General features: G+C 30.4%; 1 protein-coding gene across 1 annotated transcript; it reads left to right on the top strand.

Annotated features, from left to right (window-relative positions):
• The first annotated feature begins 355 nt into the window (after positions 1 to 355).
• Positions 356 to 2,547, top strand: LOC114390493. Its single transcript, XM_028351230.1, has 2 exons — positions 356 to 609; positions 1,010 to 2,547. The coding sequence occupies exon 2, from the start codon at positions 1,012 to 1,014 to the stop codon at positions 2,341 to 2,343; it is 1,332 nt and encodes a 443-aa protein (XP_028207031.1). The 5' UTR covers positions 356 to 609; positions 1,010 to 1,011; the 3' UTR covers positions 2,344 to 2,547.
• The last annotated feature ends 14,970 nt before the right edge of the window (positions 2,548 to 17,517 follow it).

The following is a 17,517-nucleotide window of genomic DNA, read 5'->3' as shown; positions in this document are numbered from 1 at the left end:
CGGATAGACATCATTGAAAAAATAAATTCAGAGGATTTGGATTGAAATAACGTTTAAATAAAATAAATGTATTCAAATACGACAAAAGAGTCGTAGAAACATTTAAGATTTGAATTCAATACCATTTAAGAGATGATTAAATATTTATTATTAAATTTAAGAAAGGATTCAATTTTTATTATTAAATTGAAGGAAGGATTTAATTTTTTACATTGAATTCAATTTTTATTATTAAAGGCTCATTTCTTTATTGTGAAAGAATCAATAAAATACTTGGGTTGGTCTACACTAATTTCATCATACATTGAACCATTAAGGTTCTTTCGTTATTTTCCTTAGTATCCTATATATAGCCTCGTTACATAGTAACTAGTTCTCATCACAAACTAATCCTTGTCTTTAGTGATTTCGCTCTTTTTCTTCTCTTTTTCCCTTGTTTTCTTACCGCACTTCTTCACTCCTTGGTGACTGAGGATGTGTTCTTTTTAGTTGTTTGTCTTTGTTTCAGGGTTCTCAACTTGATTTTGAGAAAAAGTTTCAATCTTTGCTTCTAAGGGTGTCAGATTTTGTGAAGATTTTGATCAGAGAAGTTGTTGAGCTTCTTCGCCGGTGAGCCTCTAAAAGGGTTTTGGCTTTTGTTGTGAATGTTTGTTGAGCATTTGTTATTTTATTTTATTTTTTTTTTGCTCTGGATGATTTTAGCACTTTGGTGGACCCCTTTGATGTATTGTGTTGTGAGATTTTTTTTTGTTAGTGCATTGGGAATGTTGGTGTATGAAATGATGTTTTGGAAAAAGAGTTATCCTATTATGGTTTGATTTAGGTTTTTTTTACTTGAAAATCTGGAAAGTTTGATATGTGGGATTTAAAAAGGTCTTGGAATATTATGCATGGCTTTGTGTGATTCTGATGTGCGTGTTTTGTGAAAAGCACTTAAAAATATGTGTGAAGTAGAATTGGATGTGAAATGGGTTCATTGGTTTGATATGTTTTTGTTGATTGTGAGAAGCAATGGAAGGCAAGTTGTCAAAGAGAGGTATGCTTCAAGGTAGGGGTCATTTTGGTGGTTCTGATTTGCCTAGATCAATGCGAGTTCGTCGAAAAGAGAAGCATCCTCATTCCATGAACCAACAACATATTCATCATTGCCAAAGGTCTTTAGTGCACTCCTCAATTCATGATGGTTTGCCTCTTACAATGGGATCCTTCCAGAAGTGTGATCATCAGATTTTGTCAATGACTGAGTTTAATCAAAGGGGTATACACAAGACCTCACCAAGTGATGCAAGTTTAGTCGAAGAAGGTGTTGATGGTCATCATGAAGCGGGTAAAGGGAAAAAAAGTACTCCTTGGCAGCAGGTGAAATGGACTGATAAGATGGTAAAACTTCTAATAATGGTCATGTCTTACATAGGTGAGGATGCAACTTCTGACAACAGTAGCAAAAGAAGAAAATTTACAGTCCTACAAAATAAAGGGAAATGGAAATCCATTTCTAAGGTCATGGCTGAAAGAGGTTACCATGTTTCACCTCAACAATGTGAGGATAAATTCAATGACCTTAGTAAAAGCTACAAAAAGCTTAATGTTATGCTTGGGAGGGGAACTTCCTGTCGGGTTGTTGAAAATCCTTCTTTGTTGGATTTGATCGATTATCTTTCCGAGAAAGAAAAGGACCATGTTCGAAAAATATTGAGCTCCAAACATCTGTTTTATGAAGAGATGTGTTCTTACCATAATGGTAATAGATTGCATTTACCCCATGATCCAACATTGCAACAATCACTGCAGGCGGCTCTTCAAAATAGAGATGACCATGATAGTGATGATATCAGAAGATCCCATCACTATGATTATGACAAAGATGATATAGATATGGAAAGTAGTGATCAGGATGACTTTGAAGAGAATTATGCTTCCCTTGCAAATAGTAGAGGAGTCTATGGGGCAACAAGGCAACCTTTGAAGAGATTAAAAACTGGGCAAGGACAAGTAGATGTTGCTACTTTTGGGAGTGCTTTAAACAGTAGAGAGTACAACAAAATTTCATATTCTCCTGTAGTTCAATCTGATGGGAATCAAGATTTCCTTCCAAAAATGAGAGCAACTTGGTTACAAAAGCAATCGGTTGAATCTCGTTCACTTCAGTTAGAAGAGCAGAAGCTACAAATTCAAGACGAGATGTTGGAGCTGAAGAAACAAAGATTCAAGTGGCAGAATTTTAGTAGGAAAAAAGATCTCGAGTTAGAAAAGTTGAAGCTAGAGAATGAAAGAATGAAGATTGAGAATGAACGTATTGCTTTAAAATTGAAGCGCCAGGAAATTAGTGCCAACTTTAACTAGGTTGGTTGTATTACTTTTTTTTTTTTTGCAAAAGCATTTGATGCACAATGGCCCTTTTTTTCCAACTATGTTTGATAAGTTGTGTTTATGTAGTTGAAAGTATACATTTTTATGGGAAAACTTATGAAAGAATGAAACCCCCTAGCGCTATTCAGATTTGAGAAGTTGAAAAATCTAGTGGATGATGGATAGAGATTTATTGATTATTAGGCTTTGCTAAAGTTCTGTTGCATACAATTATATGTTGGGTGACTTAAATTGCTTTAATATTTTATTTTGGAATATTATATGTTATATGTTTTTTCTCGATCTTTATCTAGCAATCTTATAATTTTGATATTCCTATTATTTATTGCTAGTTTTTTGGTAAAAGAGATTTATTAAGACTAAGAAAAAGAATACATAAAGAAATGAACAAGGTTTTAAATAGCACATTATAGCGACATGGCAGCGTTGAGCGGCCCTGCTTGTTACAACCATGATAGAGCAATTTAGTGTAGCAGACAAAACAATGGTGCTATTTTGGGATTTCAATTTCCAAAAACGAAATCTATAGTTGAAATGTTAATGAAAATGACAAAAAAAAAACCTTGGATTTAGAAAATGATGATTGATTATTTCTATCTAGGAAACTTGTATTTCACTTTAATTTGTTGGTATTTACTCAAATGTTTTGTTAAAAACATCTATGCCTTTATATTGTTAATTATGAAAGTCATTAATTTTGAGTAATTTTTTTTATAATTTATATGCAAATAGTATACATTATATTGACTAAGACAATTTTTATCTAACAACCGTCTTAGAATGACTCTTTTTTAAAGATGATTATTGTTGGAATCGTCATTAAAAGTCAAGACTTTCTACGACGTTGGCTTTAAAGACGGTTTTGAACCGTCTTTATATGTCATTTAAAACTATCGTTGTATATCCTTTTTGCAATTGTACTATATAAAAAATTTCAAAATAGTGGTCATCTACTATAGCATTTTTGGGATCGATTGTTACACGTCGCTATCCAGGATTCAAAACACTTGGAAAAGAGGATATAAGATAAAAAAAAAAAAGAGTGTAAACAAGAAAAAAAAGTAGTAATGGAATGATAAATCTTAGGCTAATAATGGGACTTGAAGACAAATGGATCAATTGTTGGATTAGGAGGTAGAAAGAGGAGAGAGAAAAGAGTTTGCTAGATAGGAACCCATTTATGGGATATAGGAGGGAGAATTAGCGAAGTGAGGTAAAAAAAAATTTTGGGAAAAAGTGATTTTGTTAATAGGGGAACTAGAGGCTCTGGTTGTGGTTTTCCCCTTGTTATTTTGCCAAATAAAATAATATTTTCTTTTTTTATATATAAGATTCAATTATCTAATTCATCAAGAATAGGAAAATTGGTTAATTTAGTTGATAGCAATATATTTGTGTTAAATTTATAACTTTTTTTCAAAATTATCTTTGTCATTAATACTCTTTTTTCTTCTAATTGATTATCAATATATTCTTTCTTTTGTTAATTAGGGGTATTTCTAAGTCTAAAAATAATTAAGATAAGGAACATTATCAATTGAGTCTTATAAAATGAAACAAACACCATTTTAAATTTGAGTCTTGTAAATATGAACATAGGGAGTAGAATAAAAATGATTTTGTTTCTCAACTTTTCTTGTTTTATCTAATAGACATCAATGATTGTGAGCTCTAGCACAACCTTAAAGTTGTATTTTGGTAACCGGTTGGTCATCAGTTTGAATTTGGAAACAACCTTTTTGTATATGCAAGAATAAGATTACATACAATGATCCTCACTCATACTTTTGCTAGCAAGGACCTTTTGGGTAATGGGATATGTTAGTTTTTATCGAATAGACATCATTGTAGTAAAGCTACACAATTTATCGGCGCATATGCAAGGAATAAGCCATGTGCTTTGCACCATATGGAAGCCAAACCCTTAAGCTAAGGCCAAGGCAATGGCTTAATTGAATAGATATCCCAAAAATATTGTTGGAGTTAAGCTTCGTCCAACAAAGTGTAGCAAACACAATGCCACAATAGTCTAGCTTAGGAGGAGTTGCATTTACTTTTATGTGCTTATTTTTTAAACATTTGTTTTTTTTTCTTTGATAAAAATAATACTCCTTAACATATGGACAAAACACTAAACAACAAGGAAAACAATAATAAAACATCAAGAAAGCCACTTAAATCCTCAAATTACTTGTTAGGGAACTTCTTCTAAATTATAATGGCCACATGCTTTAAACACCAAATAAATGCCTAATGCTTAATCTTATCCAAATCAATTTTTTTTCCATGGTAATTGTTTAGTTCCCATAATTGGGATTAAGATAATAGTAATAGAGCTAAACATAATTAATGTTGGAAAAAGAAAACATCTTTTGTTGAATTAATATTGAATGAATGGTGATTACAAGTACATAATTCATTTTCAAGGGATTATTCTTCTTTGCTAGGTTAAAAGATCAGTTGTCAAGTAATTTTTTTCAAAAACTCCCATTTCCTTCTCCTAGCACCTTATTTATCTCTAATTGTTAATTTTAATTAATTATATTTTTTAGGAACTTCAACTAATCATATCAATTATTCACATAATTTTTCTAATAATTATAAGAATAATATTCTACTCGTCCATTACTTCTCCTAAAATAAACCTTTCACACTTAATCTGATAGGAACCCAAATTAAAAGGAAACAAAAATTGTAATATTGATTAGAAAACTCGATGTATTACAAAAGAAACCCCCCCCCCCCTATAATGTCAAAGCTTTACTCCTCAAAAACTGATTCTCTCTCAACCCAAGTGATATTGAATTCATCCACCCTAGTGTCATGTCTTCTTCCAATACATGTGTTGCTAACTCTAAGTAGCCATATCAACAACTATAAGTTTGTAACTAATTTTCTATTCAGTCCACTTGTTGGACTTAGGCCCAAACCCAAAATGTAACACCATTTGACCTCAAGATGCATACACTTGTAAATTTTCAAAATATGTTTGTTGCAGAATTTAATTAAAAATTATGCATCAACTTTTTTTAAAAAAAATACTTATTTCACGATAAGAGTATGTCAAATATTTGTAAACTTAAAAAATAAATCAATAAATAACGTAACTCCATGTTAAACAAATCTTGGCACTCCAGAGTTCAAACAAACCATACTAAATAAAATATGGTGAAAGAATACTTATTAATTTAATCCTTATATAAATGAATAAAACTTGTGTCCCAATGTTACATTATTTCGAAGCATCCATAATCCTAAAATTAATAGTATTATATAAACCTCTTATGTAGCATCATCATCATAAAGTGGATTCATTTTCATAGAACAATTTTTCTTTCTATATTCCATTGCCCTTCATTATTTGCACCCGCATGTCCTAAACCAAATCAATGTGTTAAAATAGGAGAAACAAAGGGATTATTGAGTTAAAATGGTATGTCAAAGTGTATAACAGATGTGTGTTTGTAAAGGTTCGAATATATTAATTGTATATAAATAGATGATATTTTATTTTCTATAAAACAAAGATTATGTTCTTATAAATTAATATTATTAATAAATTAGAATATTAATTCTGATTTTCGACACTTTTCCAAGCTGAAGCTTACTAAGCTTTAGTTTATTAAAAGAAAATAATTTATTTCCAAAAAAAATAAATAAAAACATTAAAGTTGAGCTCCACCAAAAAAATATTTTGAAAAACAACTTAGGGATGTTGAAGAAGTTGGAGAAACAAAGTTGCTAGAAAAAAAATCTTTGCTAGATAGTTGGAATGACCATTAGTGAGAGAGAAAATTCATGGCAAGCCTAGCCAGGTCTATTATTCTTGAAACTACATTTGGAAGCTTCTAATCAATAATATTGGAGACCCTAATTATTTAAACATGACACTAAAAATGAAACTAGTGCATCTAGGTCAATGGAAGCCATTGAGGAGAGAAAAATCCAAGTAGAAACACATAATAATGGTACTTGAAACATGAAAAAGTCATTGAAAAACACGTCAAGATCGACGGGTCCCAAGTGAGGCATGATTTTCGTGATACCTTGTTAGGCTCTAGATACCATGTTAAAATAGGAGAAACAAAAGAAATTGTTGAATGAAAATCGTGCCAAATTACACAATGGATGAATGTTTATATAGGTTTGATTACAAAGATTATGTTCCATGAAAATCGTGCCAAATATTATATTTTGATTTTCAACACAATGGTTGCATTGCTTGGGTTCTTTCATTCACCCCAAGCCCTTCCACACACACTAAGTACCCATCACCCTAGCAGAATTGTGTAGCATTCAATTGCAAGGTATGGGAGTCAAGTCCCACATTGGAAGAATGTGATTCTAGTGTGGGCTATATAAGGCCTTATGCTCACCAATTACAACAATTGGCTTTTGTGGTGTAGTTCTCCCAAGGTATAAGAGTTTTCCACCATGTCTCCGTGTTGCAAATGAGTGACATCTCCTTTACACCATGACCCTCTTAAAATTTTAAAGTAACCATCACTCACCTTAAAGGAAGGCAATTGCTTAAAATAGCATAGCATTACCATGTGAGTTTAATGTCCAAGGGCTAAAAATGAAAAGTTCAAATCTCTATGATGGCATCTCATCATTTTGATCTAGGTCATTTTTGTGTTAACCTGGGCTAATGCTAAAGACAAGGAGTTTCAAAGGAAAATACTTCGTCAACTCCTTGCCATAGCATATTCTTACACGCCAAATTACCAAGACCTATTTCCTTTAATAGAGAGACATTCTTTCTGTAAAATCTCCTTTGGAAGGCCAAATAAGTAGTTGGAGGACTAAGTTTTGTAGCATTGTGCATTATATGTTGTTCTTTGTGGTCTCTGTTTGGAGGGAAATGCTCAGATTTTATGGGGAAATTCCATCCTAGAACCACTTGTGGTGAAAAGCTGTTTCCATGGCCTCTCTTGACTCTTATTCTCTAGTAGCCTGTTGTTTAGCATTTTATGCTTTCTTGGTAGATATTCGCTGAGATTGTAGAGTTCTTTTGTGTAATCGAACGAGATTGGGTTTCCCCTTTTGAGCTACCCATTTTCGAGAAGATTATAGATCCTCCATTTTTGAACTTATAAATGCAAGTGAAAACATAATTTGCCAGAGTTGTTGTATGGAATCAATCATGCATTTCCTCAAAGGAATTTTATGATGAGACTATTATTCTGTGAAGAAAATTCAATGTATATATGCATACTTCATAGATTTGGATACTTCACCGATAAGTGAAGTATCCAAGAGTATCGGTATCAGATACATGAAGCAAATTGAAGTATCCGTGCTTCATAGAGATTCACAAGTCTCAAGAATTTGATTTTGGTGCTTGAGATTGTTCTATAAGTGAAAAAGAATTGGGAACAACATTATAGGTTTACTAAAAAAAGCAACAAAGCATGAACAACATGATTCTGAAATTCTAAAAGACCAGAGAACTAAATTCTAAAATTCTAAAAAAACACAGAGAGCCAAATTCTGAAATTTTGAATAATCAGAGCACAAGACACATTGAACACATGAAGAACAAGAACAGCTGCACTGAGAATAAGAAGAGAGAAAAGGAGATGAGGAACGTTTGAAGAAATGATGAAGAATAAGCAGACAAAAGGAAAAAAAATGGAAGAAGAAAAACACAAACAAAAAGAAAAGCTTGTTATGGGACAACATGCTTAATGTATGATGAAGTAACCCTTAAAAGGGATTTTTAGAAAACGAAAAAATAGGGGGTGAGGTCTACATCGCTTTGTGAGACTCGCTTAAATTTGGAGAATGTGTTGAATAAAATGTGAGAGTATGTTGTTAGCCTTCTTATTTTTTAATTGCTTCTTGGTATGGAGCAAACTGTTGTGTAACATAATTTTGTTCTTTTCAATTTGGTCCGTGGGAAGAATGCTTTTAGACCTGGCAAATATTTGTCTGGTTCTGAATTGTTTAGGTTCTGATCAATTTTTAGCAGTAGATAAAACTATTTTGAAGTTTGGTTGAAAAGTCTGCAAATGACAGTCAAATATGTCAATTGCCTACATTATAAGCAGATGCTAGGAATTGCTGTGCATGGCTGCCTATTCTTTATTTTGGTCAGCTCATAAAAGATTTGTATGGTGATGAACTAATAGCGATCTTACTCATATTTAAGAAAAATTGCTGCCAACTTCAGCATTTAAAGCCAACATTTGGAGTACTTTATATTTCAACTTAATAACTTAGATTAGTTGTTTCATATCTGATTATATCTTGGTCTTATACTAACATTTCTATCAAAACTAACATTTGTCCATAAAAAAATATCTTGGTCCTATGTATTTTATAAATGCTCAGCTTTAATTCATATTCATGTGGGATTCGGTCGCTGCTATTGGTCATTTCAATTGTTAATGGAAAGTTTTTTCAGGATAAATTTGGTTTCCTCTTCATGTTTGACAGCAACTGCAATGTTCTTCTACCTTGCACGAAAACTAAAATCCTTTATTGTTCTTATAAGGAAATTTATCAATTGATATTGTAGGTTGTTGTATCAGATTATCTTAATCTGTCTGGGAACATATTATTGGGTTTAACCAGTGGCATACAATCACATTGTTTTGTAGCACATTGGTACAAAAATTGTGGTACCATATACCAATTCTGGAAAATAAAGGGAAGGGCAGAGAAAAAAGGGAGGGAAATTCTGTTAGGCTTTGAATATTCAATTATGCAAGTTTGAATCTCAATTTCTATAATTTTGGAGTTTCAATCCCAGTTTCTATAGTTTGCAACCACAATTTTAGCCGCAATGCCAAGTGTTTTTGGGGTCTCCATGACTGCATTTATAATTGCACTGGCCAAATTTGTTTTGTAATTTCTTGTAATATCAAGAGATGCTTAGTATTACAGTCTATGGGGACTGCTTCTGCTTTTGGCATGGTGATTATGGAGGAAAAAGTGGTAGTCAATTTTTTTTATAACAAAAAGATGATGTTTCTTTGACTATCTTGAGACCTTTGATGTGTTTTGTGCACTATAACTGTATAACTGAACACTGTTACTCTTTGATTTCTACAAAATCTAACACTTCCAGCATCTCTGGCAAATGAAGGTGTATAGTCTTCAATTTTAGAAAATTAGAGATTAAATGTGCTTGGTGCATGCCTAATGGAAATGTAGCACCTTGCCTAATAGATACCTGCCAACAAGCTAATTTGAGGTGTGTTAGTTCCTAGTTGGTTCTAATTTCTAACTTTTGCAATGGCTCTAATTACCTTGGCATATTATATGCTCTAATTCTGCTTTGAAAAAGACTTGGTAGGGGTGTTAAGGAGTTTAATCAACCCAAAAAGTGAAAATTTTTGAAATGGATATTGAGCTTGCCTTAACTAAGTTTGGTGAATGGCTTAAATCTAACTTTCATGCATCCTACTACTTATCCACCCATACAAAATTTGGTTAACTACTAAACATAAATTTGCCTTCCTCTCTTTTAAAATACTAAACATAAACTTTACAGCACAAGAAGAAGCAACGACTAAATACATTGAATGGATAAGTGGATCTGGTAGTTGACTAACTTTAGTTCCAGAGGTGTGGTAATTGATTAATAGATGAAGATTGATCAACACAATTTTTAGAAAGTGGTAATCGATTTAAGATGAGCTGGTACTTTATTAACATGAGTGTCTAAAAGTTTTGTAATCCTTAACTTTTACTGATTTTGATAATCAATTATCCATTTGTATGTTAGGAAGCCAAAATAAAGCTACAGTGATACTATGAGGCTACCTTTAGAGAAGTTAAAGAGAAGATAAAAGAACTGCTAAGATCATTCTCTTTTTCTCATACGATCTCATAAGAGGAATATACTCTTTTTTTTAACAATACTGAATAATAATCCTCTACCTGTCAGCATCCTATTTTTTAAAAGAATTAAAATAAAAAGTATAAATATATAGTGTAAATAAATATCCTAGTCCATCCAATAAAATCCTTTAACTATTTAGGTGCAGGATATTTCTGGGCCTAACTGAGCCAACCTATTACATAATCAATTGTGGAACTTTCAGTGGTTAACCTGGTCCCAACCTTACAAAATAATCACTATTTTACTCAAACAGAGAATAAGACATAGAAATAACTCCATAATTATCTTGATGAAACTCAAAGAATCGGGCAAATAAAGCTCCATCTATATCGTTATCAAAGGATGATAGTCAATTATTGAAACATGAAACCTCCCAATTTTTACAATCATCACCAAACATTAAAGAAATAGGCATTGGGAAGGAAAACTATGATAGGACAGTGTATGAATATAGAAATTTTGCAACAAAGAGAGATGGAATAAGAGCGGTTGGAAAGACAATGAACATGTATTTAGATTTTACTAAGTATAACAAAAATAAAATCCGAAGAGAAAATGTCTCATCAACTTAACAATTTGTGTTATGTGTGTGTATTCGTGTGCGATTAAATATGTTTATTATGCCTATTGTGGTAGGGTTTTGAAGAGTCAATTTGATCATAACCTGAAAATTTGCCCAAAATGATTACTTGGAAGGTCTCATTGCACCAGCCAGTCGTAGTATTAAACACACCCAAAAAAAATACTATAGATTATAGTTCATATCAATAACTAGTCAATATAAAATTCAAACTAATAAGTAGGTTATCAAGAATAATCGTTACCAATTATAAATCATAAAAACTGTCCACATATACTTTTTTTTAGGATAACCATCCATATACTTGAATGATATCACAAACTTAAAATTGGAGGAATCTTACACTTGTTTTAAAAACTCTCAACATAAATTCTCACGCTAATTGCCAAGTTTTTATCATTATCATTTTGACGTGCATATAATATTTTATGGAATTAATTATTAGCACAACATTATCTGTTCAATGATTGAGTCCAATATTGGCTTGAAAATACATGTGTAATCCATAATATGATTTCTCCCGCGTTTACACATTGCTTCTCTACGATATATGCTCAATCAATTTTCTTATTTTTTCTTATGATTCCATCTTCAACAAATATGTTCACACTATCGTAATTAAAAATTTATTTAACCAAAACAACTAGAAAAGTCAAAAGTATGAGTCATCAAAACGTATCAAAAATTGTAAGCACATACTTATTAATTTAATTATAATGTAAAACTCTCAGGTGGTGTCCTTTAATTTATCCTTCTAAATGTTACCTTAAACTTTTTTATACTTCCACAAATCGAATTCATAAGGTTTAGGATAATGAATATACCCACATATGAGTGTCCACCGAATTGTTCTCTTTTCCCAAAATTGGAATTTTGAACCTTTTCCCTAGCTGGTATTGAATGTCACTCACGCCAGATAATTGGAATCAATGAAGCCCCAGATGTGGACATTCCCATCCTATAGAATTGAACGCACCGTCACTACTACTGTAGCTATCAAAATGTGTGAAACAGTTAATAAAAAAAACCCAAGACCATAAAAAATATAAAAGGACACATAGCAATAACGGCACTAAAGTTAGACGTGGCAGAAGAATAGTGACTCTCCCTTTGATGCTTTTTATCATTCAATTCAACTTTTCAACCTTTATTTTTAGGCTTTTTTTTTTTATCCTCTAAGAGCCCAAGATTTTAACAACTTTTCAATTTTCATCCCTATCCATCCTTGTTTGCCTTTGATATTGACGGTTTATTTTCCTTTTTTGAATGATAAATAAGATCGATAATGAAGAGACTAGAGAGAGTAAGTTTATTATGAAAATAACGTAGTGTCCATGGCATATATAGTGCATATCATGCTTATCCAATTATCCCTTTGAATCTTACATCACAGAAATGGATACGAGTGAAAATTATAACTAAAAAAAAAGAGGGGGTGGCGATATTTTTTATTATCTAAAAAATCATTAAAATTAATTAAACGGAAAATGAAAGGCCAAGAAGTGGACGTGAGAGGAACGTGTTATTTTGTTACATAGTAATCCCTTCTTCCCCTTACCGTAAGTTGTAGGCGATGGGCTTATGGGCCCTCCACTCTTCCTTGCCCAATATGGGCTTTTTCGAGTGCTTTCTTTCTCAGGGACCACGTTGTAGCCCTTTTACTGTCGCACTCATTGTTTAAATGTGGTTCTTGTTGACCAAAAAAATGTGGTTCTTGAATCTTTATTAGGGTTGGCGGATAAAAAGAGAGAAAATTCTTGATTAGGGTTAACATTTGCAAATTGGCAAATGGCAATGGCATAGCTTTGGTATTTGTGGTTGCTATGGTTTATACATTAATTACCAATAAATGATAATAATGCTAAAATTATCCTTGGGATTGCTAAGGATTTTGTTTATTACCATATGGTGTGCGCACATGATTCCATGTCCCAATAGTGAATCTACGGTCTACAAGACTTGAAAGGAATTTTTTTTACGGTAGCTTACAAATGAGAGGTTATAAGCTTAGTATTATTAAAGACCAATTCTTTTTGCACATGGTTGTGCTTACTTGTAATTTACTCTCCACTAACATTTTCTAAATTTGTTTACTCCGTAGTACAAGCTTTAAACTAGATATTATATGTCAAATTAAGCTTTCTTAAAGGCAAGATATGATGAAGAAAAAAGAATGAGAGAAAAGAGGTTGAACGCTCCACTGAAGAAGCTTCTATACAAAACAATGCTATCAACTTTTGGAGGAAAAAAAAAAGGTCAATTAATTAAAAGATGAGTAACGGATATTTTGCTTAATATAGCGGCTTAAAATCCTTGTAGGATGAGTGAATCATATTACAAAGCTTATTATAAGAGAAAGGGAAAGAAGCAAGCAAGTGTCAATTTTTTTTGAGAAAAAGTTAAGAATAATTGTAGCATATTGCTTTTAATTCACCGCGGCTTGTTGCTCCAACTTGCCACAATGATTTGATCATAAATAAAATAAAATGAAACAAAACAAAAGCAGCTAGGAAGTTCGATACCTTTTAGTAATGAAACCTAAATAATTTCCCTATTTCTAGTTATTGGGATTGTTGTGGTACGGTGTGTCATTTGGGAGATTTTTAATTAAGAAATATAAAGAAAAAAGAAGGGTAAGGGTAAGATAAGAAAAATGGAGAGAGGGGGGGACAAAAAAAAAGAATCAACTTGGTGGATTGCTTAGCTGGTGACAGAAAAATGTGAGGGTTAATCCACATGGTAGACAGAAAAATGTAAGTGTACATTCACATCACATGCACGCCCCCATGTGAAGTAAACCTTTTGTCTACATGTAAAACTTTTTTCTCATATGGGTCCTGTAATGTAAATATAAAGTCAGCCAGATCCACAAATTGTTACGTATTTAATGAGTGCATATCCATATGTATGCATATATCTATGCCCCTTTTATGTTTTTTCTTAATTTCTACATCTAATAAGCAATCACATAAATAACAACTACTCCCCCTCTTTTATTTTTCCTATTTTCAGGAACTTCCTTGTCTGCAGGGTCGCTCTGCAGTGCCTTTTTTTTTTTGTACTTTTAAAGAAATTTTATTGCTAGAAACAAAATATGAGGTGGGTTTGTTCCTTCAATTCTTCAGCCCCCCTCATATATATACCCTCAAGCTAGTGATTTAATATTTTTTACCTTGCGGTAATATATGTTCTTCTCTATAAAAAAGAAAAAGAAGTTATAGACTGTGATCAATGAAACGTTACAATTAATTGATTCAACCTCCACTACTCTCGAATTATATTATTCCGATTCAATTTCTTCCTGTATAAAGATTGCAGATTGCAAGTTGCATACCCCATTTGTGTACCTTTGTTTATATAAATGATAAATGATGATAAACATACGTACGCCCGTATATATATTTTTTCACGCAAATACTTGCATATAATTTACTTTCAAATGTGAAGGTACTTTCATGCATATATTTTATATTTGAATACTTATTTGCATGTTATTAGTTATGATATTTTATTAGGTTTTATTGCAACTATTATATATTCTTATTCACGTAGGTAGGTTTAAAATGTTTTCTTTACCTCGTAAGAAACAAGTTACTCGTAGGTAGGTATAAAATTATAGGAGTAGTTATTACATTTTTAATAATAACTGGAGCACTTTAAGCGTGATTGCATATGACTGTTCAAATTAAGGATGACTCTCTGTATTTTAGAGAACACTTATTTTTAGGGAGCACTTTATGTTACTAATATTCACTTTTGAAAAAAAAAAGAAAATATTTATTTTCATGTATATAAAAAATATTTATTTTTAATGAAAATATATGATACATTAATTAATACCCCAATTATATATAGGTAAACTTATATATATATATATATATATATATATATATATATATATATATATATTAAAAATAAATATTTTTTATATACATGAAAATAAATATTTTCTTTTTTTTTTCAAAAGTGAATATTAGTAACATAAAGTGCTCCCTAAAAATAAGTGTTCTCTAAAATACAGAGAGTCATCCTTAATTTGAACAGTCACATATATATATATATATATATATATATATATATATATATATATATATATATTATTTGTCATGTAAAATTTTTCTCGAGTCACAAGCAAATAAGAGTCGGCAACTTGCTTTATACTATTTCCTTTGATTAATTACAATTATTTTAATTACTCGTTAGATTCGCTGTATGTGAACATGTTTTAGATAATAGAACATAAATTTCGGCTAAACAATCCTTTCCATCCTTAAAACTGTGGGAAGTTCTTTAAAAATATACCAACATGATATTAATTAGAGTTATGAGAATGATGTATCTACCAACTAATAAACAAAGTATTTCAAATCCTTACTAGAAATTTAGTTAATTCCAATAATTCAAATTTTTTTTTTTGCCATATTGTGTTTTAATGCTAGAAAATTAATTCTAGTATTGTACGATTAAAAAAGCACATTTTTCATTATAAATTTAAAGTTAAGATTAATTTGAACGCACATCCCAATTATTATTTGATGATTTAAAATTAGTTTTATAAAAAAATAATTCAACATTAAAAACAACTTTTCTGAAAATTGGACCGCACTAATCGGTTAGATCGGAAAATCAATAAACCGATGTAGTGTCTAATTCAAATAAACCTTATAACCAACTTTGAGAAAAATCAATTAAAGATTTGGAAAAGTGACAAATGACTGACAAAAAATTGGTTTATATTTAAAATACTTAATACGGTGATTTTTTTATTTTTTCTTTTAAAAATGACAAAAAAAAACCTAAAATGTTGTCCTTTTTCTTTTTTTATTCTAAATATAAACTTGATATTATTAATGGATACTTTTATGTATTGTTGAAACTTAAACATAGTATCATGATATATTTGATTAGGACTTTCGTATATGCTTTAGATGTTAAAAATCTATAAAATGATATTTTAATTTAATTTTATACAATCATTTTATTATATCCAAATGGCTCTGATACCAGTTGGAAAATCCATGAGATTTATATCAATGAGTAAATCCAGAAGATTTACATCAATGAGTTAGAGGAAATTTGACATCACATTTTAATTCAAAACTTAAACTCAAATTTATAAGTCTTCTTTTTATTTACATGATACTTGACTTTTTCACTTCTATTTAATGTGAGACTTTATCTTATATTTGTAGTTTAATATGTTGATTATGTACTTATTTTGTTTTTCAATGCTTATGGGACTCATGAATATATGCTTTAATTTGACATATAATGTTATACTCATCTAGTTTCTTAATTCAATTTTTTTTATAAAACTAAATTTGTGGAATAAACTGTCAAAGCCATGCATTATGTATGTCATTACACCCAATTATATTATTGCACAGCATGCTGCCTGAGATTATGCAAACCCTAGTTCCACCACCCATATAATACTACAATATATATATATATATATATATATATATATATATATATATATATATATATATATATATATTACAAATACAAAACAAATGTTATAAAAGGAATTAATTTTCCCCAAAACAATTTATCATAATTCAAATTTGTATTTGAATATCGTAATATATCTGATGATCATACATTGTACAATATTATCTTTTATAAAAGATGTCCATTAAATATAAAAAAATACGTACAATGCAAGGTGTATGCAAGAGAAAGAATGGGGAGAGAGAAAATTACAGATGTGGTATGTGTTAGGCTGTAAAATACCAAAATAGTGGGCATAGTTAGTGGGTAAGGCATCTTCTGTCTCTACAGCTAGGTTGAGAAGATCTACAAGGCATATGTCCTATCCAGCTATAGAGGGCACTGCCAGCGAAGCAAATAAGACACATATAAAATTGAAAAATCAAATTTTCATGTTTTGTAAGACAAGCAATGTGCCTAAGCAAGTTACTGTAGGAAAATAAATTAAACAATTATTTTAAAAGAAAAAGAGAAAAAGATATGGCAAATGTTATGATGAGATACCCACTATTTTTGTACACTCCTCTCTTTTTATTCACAACAACAACTAATTAATATTGGCCTATCAGATATTCTTTCATTCTGTACATGTTCAATGAACAAAGGAGAAGAAAGATATATATATATATATATATATATATATATATATATATATATATATATATATATATATATATAATATTAGCTTCAATAATTTATTTATTATGTTTAACCAAATGAATTATATTTTTTTTATAATTTTATTTTATTAAACCTTAAAAATTTAATTTAATTATTTTAATATGTTTATTTTTATAATAATTATTTAAAAAATTATATCAGTGATAATTCTAATTGATTCACAGCATAAATTTGGCTAAATTACTTACTAGGTGCCTTAACAGCTTAACTTGATTTTAGGTAGCAATTCTGTCTATTATTGTTTATTAAAAGTTGTAAATTGGTCTCATAAGTAATAATGATCTTTTTTATTTATTTTGGACCATGATTTTGAGCTTCTTTTTATTAATTCAAAATATAAAATTTATTTCATTAGACTCACCTATACGTAAATTATAAAATTCAACTAATATCCAGGATAAAATAGGAACATTAATAAAATTAAAAGTGCATGGAAATTAAAGTGTGCCAAATGAATAATCAGAAAACTAAAAAATTATCCAGATCAATCTTAAAGTTACCCAACACACGATTTTTATGAAATTTATGTCTTTTTTATCCA

This window comes from Glycine soja, chromosome 16, assembly GCF_004193775.1.
Source record: "Glycine soja cultivar W05 chromosome 16, ASM419377v2, whole genome shotgun sequence".
Taxonomy (NCBI): domain Eukaryota; kingdom Viridiplantae; phylum Streptophyta; class Magnoliopsida; order Fabales; family Fabaceae; genus Glycine; species Glycine soja.
The sequence above is the reverse complement of the archived record's forward strand: the minus strand, read 5'-3'. Positions and strand labels throughout refer to the sequence as shown.

Excerpts from the sequence above, each read along its gene's own strand:
- LOC114390493 (XM_028351230.1), top strand. The coding sequence starts at position 1,012 with ATGGAAGGCAAGTTGTCAAAGAGAGGTATGCTTCAAGGTAGGGGTCAT.